This window comes from Gossypium raimondii, chromosome 6 (assembly GCF_025698545.1).
Source record: "Gossypium raimondii isolate GPD5lz chromosome 6, ASM2569854v1, whole genome shotgun sequence".
NCBI classification, from domain to species: Eukaryota; Viridiplantae; Streptophyta; class Magnoliopsida; order Malvales; family Malvaceae; genus Gossypium; species Gossypium raimondii.
In genome coordinates, this window is record NC_068570.1 from 8,181,094 (window position 1) to 8,191,760 (window position 10,667).

At 40.9% G+C, this 10,667-nt stretch overlaps 1 protein-coding gene across 1 annotated transcript; it reads left to right on the forward strand.

Moving 5' to 3' along the window:
* The first annotated feature begins 765 nt into the window (after positions 1-765).
* On the forward strand, positions 766-1,710 carry LOC128041676 (uncharacterized). Its single transcript, XM_052631964.1, has one exon. The coding sequence runs from the start codon at positions 766-768 to the stop codon at positions 1,708-1,710; it is 945 nt and encodes a 314-aa protein (XP_052487924.1).
* The last annotated feature ends 8,957 nt before the right edge of the window (positions 1,711-10,667 follow it).

Genomic DNA, 10,667 nt, shown 5'->3' on the forward strand with positions numbered 1-10,667 from the left:
GTCGACAAGGCTTATTCTAGAGCTGCTGGGGCCCTTCCATTATTAAAGAAATTAATGAACATTACTGGGATGAGTGAGCAGTGGAATGCTGCCCGAATCCAGCAGAAAGGCGATAGTAAATGCGTTCCTTGGAAAAGCTTACGAAATTTGGTACTGGTACATCCTGATGTAAAGAAAAGGGTCGATGTCTTCGCTTTAGGTATCTACGGATTAGTGGTCTTCCCCAAAGCATTAGGACATATAGACGAGGCCATTTCTGATCTGTTTGATCGGCTTGGTAAAGGGGTTACTCCCGTTCCGGCAATACTGGCTGAAACTTTCAGATCTTTGAACGCATGCCGGAGAGCTGGAGAGGGAAGGTTCATTGGATGTGCTCAGCTCTTACTAGCATGGTTTCATAGCCACTTCTGGAAAATAGAAAAGATCTCTTATCGGGTATTCTCTGATAGCTACTCTCCTCTAGAAGAATTGGTAACCACGCCAAGACGGGATGACGTTTCAGAAGAAAAGTGGATGGCGATACTCCAGAATCTCCGAGATGAAGATGTTGAGTGGAGGGCTCATTGGCTAATTCTTGATGAGATTTTATACAGGTGTGGATATTTTGACTGGGTTCCTCTACTCGGAATATAGGGAGCTATCGGATATGCTCCTCTACTCGTATCAAGACAGTTTAGATCACGACAATTCATACCAGCAACACAAGGGTTGGCCCATTGTGAATTTTCCTATAAGGAGGACAATTACAAGAAAAGGGTTCGAGAAATGTCTAATGCCTGGAACCAGACTCGCCGAATGAAAATCCTAGCTGTGGGACCGGTGATGACCCCCGAGTATAGTCAGTGGCGTGATCAAAGGGTCAACGATAATATCCCAGCATCAAATCCAGAAACTGCTCGATCTTTAGAGGAGCACCTACAAATATTGCCCTCAGAGATAGAAATCATCAAACAAGAATTTGAAAAGAGGAGTTTGGAGTTAGGGAAGAAGATAGAGCAACTAGAGGAAGAAAAACTACAGTTAGGACTGGATGAGGACATTCAAAGACTGGAGGCCGACAAATTGAGAAAAGGAAAGAACAAGGCAGAAGAAGATTTAGACAGCCTGAAGACGGACTACAAGAAGCTGCGTAGGTCTATAAGAACTGCTGGCTTGGGTAAAACGCCAGAACAATGGCGACAGGAAATTCAGGAGGAAAAAATGAAAGCTAATCAGTGGGAAAAGAAATTTCAGGATACTCGAGCTCGAGAAGTTACTTTGGGAGAGAGTCTACTAGTCTGCCAAAATGAGAAGACGGAGTTAAAGGTCCGAGTAACAGAACTAGAAAGATCGCTTTACCAATACCGTAGTCGTAATTCTACGGTTGAATTAAAGGCAAGCTTAGACAAAATTGAAGGATTAAAAGGACAAGTAGGAGAGCTCGAGGATGCATTGCAAAATAGTGAACTCCGAATAGAGCTTCTGGAAAAAAGTAATGAGCAGTGGCAAGGGCAATTCCATCGATCTCAAGATCAGATCAGAGAAAGAGATTATATTATGGGTGAGGCGGTGGCTCAAGTACGCGAAGTAGCTGATCATTTGCAGACCCTAGCAGTTCAGGCTGATTTATTAAGTTTGAAGTACGAGTCGGAGTCAGACCGGGGCCGTGAATTAGCTTGGCTTCTTAGAAAGGTTAAGGCTTTGAGTGTAAGAGCAAAGCCATATATGTAATCTGTTTTATGTAAAGAAACTTCTTTTCTAGTAAAGTTTTCTAATGAACTTGAATTAGAATCAGTGCCTCTTTTTGCATTCTTTTCATGCATTGCATCACATCATATGCATTAATGACCATTAAAGAACCCTAATCGAATAAAATTATTTCAGTTAACCTAGAAAACCGACAAAGTTACGGCACTCGAGCTAAGTCAAAAATTATGGACCAAAGGCTGGAAAAGCTAGAGCGACTTCAAAAGGAAATGCAAGACCAGTTGCAGGCGCAAATGAAGGAGCAGATAGAAAAGATTCAGCATGACATAGAACAAAAGATGCAGGAGTCTCAAAATGATCTGATAACTAAAATGACACAATTATTGAAGGGAGTAGATAAGGGGAAAGGACCTGTGATTATTAATGAGGAAGAAAACAATAGCGAACCACTTTATCCTCCAGGTTTCACGCCTCCGCACGCGCAGGTTCAGACTGAGCTGCATCTACGAAGACCCTCTGTGTCGGTTAGGCCTCAGCAGTTCCAAGGCGATGCTTCAATACCAATGAATTTTCAACCTGGAGTGGGCTCTAATCCTGGAGATAGCCTGAATAATATTACTATCCCAGATCTTGATGAGATGGCTGAAAAGGACAAGGCGAAGGAGGAACTTCCAAAAAACTTGAGGAGAAATGGAAATGGATAGAAGAGAAGTTTAGGGTAATAGAAAGCATTGAAAGCTATCATGGGATAGACGCAAAAGTCCTGAGCTTGGTTCCGGACTTGGTGCTACCTTACAAATTTAAAATGCCGGAATTTGAGAAATATAATGGGACCAGTTGCCCAGAAGCCCATATTACTATGTTTTGCAGAAGAATGACAGGGTATATTAATAATGATCAATTATTAATACATTGCTTTCAGGAAAGTCTTACAGAGCGGTGTCAAAGTGGTATAATCAATGAAAGCGAACAAAATTGCTACTTGGAAGGATTTGGCACAGGCTTTCATCAGACAATACGATCATGTCTCGAAAATGATGCCTGACAGGATAACTCTGCAGAATTTAGAAAAAAAATCGAACGAAAGCTTCAGACAGTACGCGCAGAGGTGGAGAGAGGTGGCGGTTCAGGTACAACCACCTCTTTTAGAAAAAGAGATGACGACGCTTTTTATTAATACATTGAAGGCCCCATTCATTACTCACATGTTGGGAAGCGCTTCAAAAAATTTCTCAGATATAATCATGAATGGTGAAATGATTGAGCATGCCATTAAAAGTAGAAGAATAGATGGAGGGGAGAATAATAGAAGGACAGCCCCGAGGAAAAGAGAAAATGAAGTGAATAATGTGAATGCCTACGGTAGGTCAATTACTGTGAATCAACCAAAGAAAGTGGTTGCTAATCAACCGGGATCGTCAAGACAAGAATCGAGAGCTAGGCAAACTACTGAAAAGCCCCAATTCACGCCAATCCCAATGTCATACAAGGAGTTGTATCAGACTTTATTCAATGCACATGTTGTTGCCCCTCGTTACTTGAGTCCTCTACAACCCCCGTATCCAAAATGGTATGACACGAATGCACAATGTGATTATCACGCGGGAATTTCAGGATACTCAATAGAAAATTGTACAGCTTTCAAGAAGGTAGTGGAATGACTTATCAAATTAGGTGTTGTTAAACTTGACGACTCACCTAACGCAGAAAATCTGTTACCTAATCACGCTGATAAGGGGGTGAATATGGTGAGCGAAGGTACGAGAGGAGAAGTCAAGTCTGATATTGCTGAAGTAAAAACTCCGTTGAAACGGGTCTGGAGAGAGATGGCAAAGAGAGGGTTAGTTATTTCAAATTTTGAGGAAGGGTACGAGCTGGGAAATTATTGTGAATTCCACCATAAAACAGGGCACGAAATCCAAGAATGTGAAGGATTCAAGGCCTTGGTTCAAAGCATGATGGATAACAAGGAGATGACGTTTTATGAAGAGGCGGAAGAAAGGAGGAGCATATGCGCGACAGAGTCAAGAACAGGAACCCCGAAAATAAATCATCTTGTGGTCGTTATCTCACGCCCTAAGGGTAATGAAACTAGGGCTCAGGTAACACCAAAAGTTGTAATTCAAAAACCATCAAATTTCTTGTATAAGGATAGCAAAATGGTGCCGTGGAATTATGGGTGCAATGTGACCATCTTGGGAAAAGAAACAGAAGAAAGCCAGGAAATAGGTTCTTACACACGCAATAGGAAACGATACAACACTCAAGCAGAGTCGTCCAGGGAAGAGAATTAGAAGAAAGAACAGAGGAAAGGAAAAGCAGCAGAAGTTGAGCCATTGATTAATGAACCAATAAAAGAAGAGGAGGCAAAAGAGTTTTTGAAGTTTTTGAAACACAGTAAATACAGTGTTGTGGAGCAACTGCACAAACAGCCAGCCCGCATTTCTGTATTAGCTTTACTTCTAAGCTTAGAAATACATCGGAATGCGCTTCTGAAGGTACTAAACGAAACATATGTGGCCGACGATATATCGGTAAACAAGCTAGATCGGTTGATCAACAACATAGGCGCTGACAATTTTATCTTCTTCAATGATGACGAAATACCATCCGGAGGAAGGGGTTCTACTAAAGCCCCGCACGCATCGTCGATGCAAAGGATACACACTCCCAGGGGCCCTGGTTGATAATGGATCTGCACTGAATGTATTGCCTCTATCCACTCTTGGTCGATTACCGGTGGACAGTTCGCACATGAAAGCATGCCAGAGTTAGTAAGGGCATTTGATGGAACAGAAAAGAAGGTTATGGGGAGAATTGAAGTACCGTTAAGGATTGGCCCAATCACTTATGAGGTGGACTTCTTGGTAATGGATATTAAGCCTTCCTACAACTGTCTATTGGGAAGACCGTGGATACACTCATCAGGGGCAGTACCTTCATCATTACATCAGAAGGTGAAATTGGTATCGGAGGGTCGGTTGGTAACAATAGATGCAGAGGAAGATATTATCGCAATGATGACCAGTGATGCACCTTATGTGGACATCAACGATGAGGCACTGGAATGTTCTTTTCGGTCGTTAGAATTTGTGAACGCGATATTTATTGCAGAAGGAAGCAGAATTCCAATACCGAAAATATCCAGGACCACCGAAATGGGGTTGCGATTGATGGTAGGAAGAGGAGCCTCACCAGGGAAAGGACTGGGAAAATATCTTCAAGGAAGGATTGAAGCTCCAATGCTGAAGGAAAAGTTCGATAGTTTTGGCTTAGGATACAAGCCAGACATGAGGCAGAAAAAGAAAGAAATAGAGAAGAGACAAGAGAAAAGAATGGCACGTTTGAGCGGATATGAAGCTAAGTGGGAGCCTTTAACCTTTCCCCACATATCTACATCCTTTGTGTCGGGAGAATTTATTCATTCTGAGTGCGGAGTGTCCGGTAGCAAAGGCATTGAAGGAATGCTGGAAAATGTTCATATCAACACTGTGGAAGCAGCGAAAAAAAGGGCCTTGTTGGAGATCTGCCCTTATGAGCCGGAGAGCGAGCTAAACAATTGGACTGCTGAAGAAATCCCTGTAGTCTTTAGGGCTTATTCAGAGTAATGCTCAAAACATTCCTGTTGTTTTGGCCTAGGAACGATATGGAATCTTTTGTGAAATAGGCTTTGGGCCTAAATATCATCATTTAATGAAATACATATCTACATTCATCTCGATCAGTCACTTTTTTCCTTTACATACAAATAAATATTTTCCATTTGATTAATTGTCTTACAAATAATTCTTTCATTTGTAACTCTTTTGCACAAATATTTATTCATAAATTTATATATTCTTGGTATATTCTTTGATACGCCTTCATAGGTCTTCAGATATCAACGACATGAGTGATGCTTCTTCAAACACGGAGCCCATTTTTGAGCAAGAAATGTGTTTGGAAGGATCTCACGACCTTGAAAATGACGAAGATTATGGTGTGTCTCCGGACTTGTTAAGAATGGTGGAACAAGAGGATAAACAGATCCTACCTCATAGGGAATTATTAGAAATCGTGAGCCTAGAGGATGGAAAAGAGGTGAAAATTGGTACTGAAATCACTGCAAAGACAAAACAAGACCTCATTAATTTGCTCCGAAAGTTCAAAGATGTTTTCGCGTGGTCGTACCAAGATATGCCCGGGCTAAGCACTAACATTGTGGTGCATCGTCTGCCCATAAAAGAGGATTGTAAACCCGTTCAGTAGAAGCTCAGGAGAATGAGACCTGATATTGTGTTGAAAATAAAAGAAGAAGTCAAAAGGTAATTCGACGCCGGATTCTTACAAGAGGTCAAGTATTCGGATTGGGTAGCCAACATCGTCCCTGTTCCCAAAAAAAGATGAAAAGGTACGAATGTGTGTGGATTATAGGGATTTGAACAAGGCGAGTCCAAAAGATAATTTTCCACTGCCTCACATTGATACCTTGGTAGATAACACGGCGGGCTATTCATTATTTTCTTTCATGGATGGCTTCTCTGGGTACAATCAAATAAAGATGCATCCTGAAGACATGAGGAAAACCACATTCATTACCTTATGGGGAACATTTTGTTACAAGGTAATGCCCTTCGGATTGAAAAATGCGGGAGCAACATATCAAAGAGCTATGGTGACTTTGTTTCACGACATGATGCACAAGGAGATCGAAGTCTATGTGGATGATATGATTGAGAAGTCTAGAACGGAAGAAGAGCATGTTCAAGTCTTGAAAAAGTTATTTTTGAGATTGAGAAAATTTCAGCTCAAGCTTAACCCGGCAAAATGCACATTTGGAGCCAGATCAGGGAAGTTATTAGGCTTCATAGTTAGCAAAAAAGGGATTGAGGTTGACCCAGACAAAGTAAAAGTAATACGAGATTTACCTCCCCCGCGCACTCAGAAGGAAGTTCGAGGTTTCCTAGGGAGATTGAATTACATTGCTCAATTCATCTCACAACTGACGGAGAAATATGATCCGGTATTCCGTCTCTTAAAGAAGCATAATCCGGGTGAATGGGATGAAGAATGCCAGAGAGCTTTCGATAAGATAAAGCAGTACTTGGTTAATACTCCAGTCTTATGGCCACCAAGTCCAGATAGGCCATTGATATTATATCTAACAGTGTTGGAGAATTCCATGGGATGCGTATTAGGCCAACATGATGAGACGAGAAAGAAAGAAAAGGCAATATACTATCTCAGCAAGAAATTTACTGATTACGAAATGAGATACTCATCAATTGAGAAGTTTTGTTGCACTTTAATCTGGGCAACCCGAAGACTAAGGCAGTATATGTTGTGTCATACGACTTGGTTGATTTCAAAGTTGGATCCTTTAAAGTATATGATGGAATCTACTGCTTTAAACGGGAGAATGGCTAGATGGCAGATCCTGCTCTCGAAATTTGACATAGTATATGTAAGTCAGAAGGCCATAAAGGGAAGTGCGATAGCTGACTTCTTAGCTAGTAGAGCCTTGGAAGACTATGAGTCTTTGAACTTCGATTTTCCAAATGAGGACTTGAAGTATGTGGCGAACACTGAAGAGAATCCTCAAATGGATAGCGTATGGAGGTTAAATTTTGATGGAGCTTCGAATGCTACGGGTAATGGAATTGGGGCAATCTTGGTATCCCCAAATGGAGATCATTATCCTGTTGCTAGCAAGTTGGACTTCGATTGTACTAATAATATGGCAGAATATGAAGCATGTATTATGGGCATTCGTGCAGCCATTGAACGAAACATTAAAGTGCTAAGAGTATATGGGGATTCTGCATTGGTGATATACCAACTCAAAGGGGAATGGGAAACTAGGGACCCTAAGCTAATTGATTATAGAAAACTAGTTCTCGAATTGGCTGGTGAGTTTGATGATATCACCTTCTGTTATCTCCCACGAGAGGAAAACCAGATGGCTGACGCATTAGCTACTCTAGCTTCGATGATTTAGGTGAATAGACTTGAGGCAATGAGGCCTATTCAGATGAGTATCTATGAGACCCAGCTCATTGCTGCAATATTGAAGAGGAGGGAAAAGATGATTGTCCTTGGTATCAGAATATCCTACGGTACGTGAAGGATCGGGAGTACCCTAATCAAGCGACAGAGAATGACAAAAGAACTCTGAGAAGAATAGCCATCGGATATGTCCTAGATGGGGAAGTGTTATACAAAAGAAGGAAGGATCAAGTATTGTTAAGATGTGTGGATGCCGTGGAAGCCAAGAAAATATTGGAGGAAGTACATGAGGGTATTTGTGGGACGCACACCAATGGTTTTATGATGGCCAGACAAATCATGAGATTTGGGTACTATTGGCCCACCCTGGAAGGAGATTGCATAGATTATGCCAAGAAATGCCACAAATGCCAAATTTACGGAGACAAAATACATGCGCCTCCTTCACATCTTCACGTTATGACCTCTCCTTGGCCGTTTTCCATATGGGGGTATGGATGTTATTGGGCCAATATCACCAAAGGCTTCTAATGGGCATCGCTTTATCTTTGTGGTCATTGATTACTTTACCAAGTGGGTAGAGGCTGCTTCATACACAAATGTCACGAAGTCAGCAGTTAGCAAATTCTTGAAGAAGGAGATTATTTGTCGATATGGAATGCCTGAGAAAATTATATCCGACAATGCGTTAAATTTGAATAATAGCACAATAGCTGAGGTTTGCAGCCAATTTAAAATCAAACATCATAACTCATCACCGTATCGTCCAAAAATGAATGGCGCAGTGGAGGCGGCTAATAAGAACATCAAAAGGATCTGGGGAAAATGACTGAAACTTACAAGGATTGGCATGAGAAGTTATCATTTGCTCTCCTTGCCTATCGAACATCTGTTAGAACTTCTACCGGAGCAACACATTTTTCTCTGGTATATGGAATGGAGGCGGTATTACCCATTGAAGTTGAAATCCCCTCTCTACAGGTACTATCTGAACTACAGTTGGACGAAGCCGATTGGGTCCAATCTCGGTACGATCAGTTGAACCTAATAGAGGAAAAAAGGCTTAGAGCTATTCGTCATGGGCAAATGTACCAGAAACGAATGATGAGAGCCTATAATAAAAAGGTCTGCCCCAGAGAGTTTCGTGAAGGAGACTTGGTGCTAAAAAAGATTCTCCCCATGCAAAAGGATTCGAGAGGAAAATGGATGCCAAATTGGGAAGGTCCCTATGTTGTAAAGAAGGCCTTTTCCGGTGGGGCTTTAATCATATGTGAGATGGATGGCAAAAGTTTGCCAAACCCTGTAAACGCAGACTCCGTCAAGAAATATTTCACTTGAAAGAAAAAAGAACCAAAGTGAAAACCCGCAAAGGGCGCTTTGCTTTCCAAAAAAAAAACTTTGGAGAGGCCAAGGATAAAACCCGCAAAAGGCACCTTGAGACCAAAGGGGGCTTGAGTCGAAAACCTGGAAGGGGCGGCTCAAATATTGATCGGATTGGGCCATGAGGTGATTTGAGTGGATCAAATTTTGATCAGGGGTATATGATGGTTTTGCTTTACCTGAACCAACAAGAAAGGATATGCGGCGTCTTGGAGCATTGACAGAGTATTGCAGATCTCCTAAACACATGTCAAACTCAGAATGGTCTTCAGAAAGTTTGTACAGAGAAATTCAAGCTGCGATAACTGGGGCACCTAGTTCTTATTCTATTTATATGTGTATTCTTGAAAATACATTTTTTTTCTTTCTTTTGTTTCTTCTTTTCGCTAAGATACACATTCTCGATCCACTTCTTTGTTATCCTTCTTTCACTATCTTCGATGTTTTATTTCTTTTGAGTTATGATCAGAGCCAGCTTTATTCTTGTCCATTGTTATGATCTTTTGCAAACATGTTGCATTGGAATAATGATTAATGGACTAATAAAACTTTCACGAAAGAAGTTTTGCATATTACTCTGAAAAGTTTCTAAATAATATAGGAACCCGGGACAAGACAATTGTTTAGAACACCAAATTTAGGAGTTGAAAATTTGAAAAGGAAGAGTCTAAATTTAGACTTTCTCCTTGGATTATGTTGTCAAGTGCATTGATTGAACAAAATGACAAGGTGTAGCGTTAACAAAAAGCTTAAATAAACAAGCAAGCAATGATCACCAAGCAATAGGAAGAAGTTTCCTTGGAGAAGAATTTTTTTTATGAGCATTTGGCATGACATCATTAGAATGGTATAAAGGACCAAAGAATTTCACATCATGTATCCTCGAATAGTGAATGAGAAGATTGAGGAAAAGCCACATATTTTTACCCTTGGATTACGTTGGAAGAATGATGGTATAAATTCTTGTGCCCCAGTGGATGAAACTTTAAGGTTTACAATGGGAGGCAACCTGGCTAATTGTTTCTTCAGAAAAGCCAGTCAGGCGAGAAGGCGTTGTAGCACGTCAGTCGCAAAGCTTTAATGAACTTCGAGAAATGAAAACCTAAGCGGGATCATTCTCAAAATAATAATAATAATAATAATAATAATAATAAAATTCTGCATTTCTGCAAACACCATTCACACATGTCTAGTTAGGAGCATTTGATTCATTTTGATCATGTCATCCTAATCATTAGGCATAATTAGGTTCATTATACAAGTCATGCTCCCCAGATAACTGAATAATGAATATTAGAGATCCTATCTCCCGAGATTACAATGAGCAGATCGAAGACACTATCCTATCTCCCGAAGTTACGATGGAGTGGATTAAAATAAAGGATCTTATCTCTCTGAAGTTACAGCAGAGTAGATCGCATCAGGTCTTATCTCCCTGAGGTTACAGTGGAGTAGACTGAAGAATTTCAGATCTTATCTCCCTGAGATTACAGCGGAGCAGATCGAAGACACTATCCTATCTCCCTGAAGTTACAGTAGAGTGGATCAAAATAAAGGATCTTATCTCTCTGAAGTTACAGCAGAGTAGATCGCATCATGTCTTATCTCCCTGGGGT

Coding starts and splice junctions, on each gene's coding strand:
- LOC128041676 (XM_052631964.1), top strand. CDS start 766: ATGTCTAATGCCTGGAACCAGACTCGCCGAATGAAAATCCTAGCTGTG.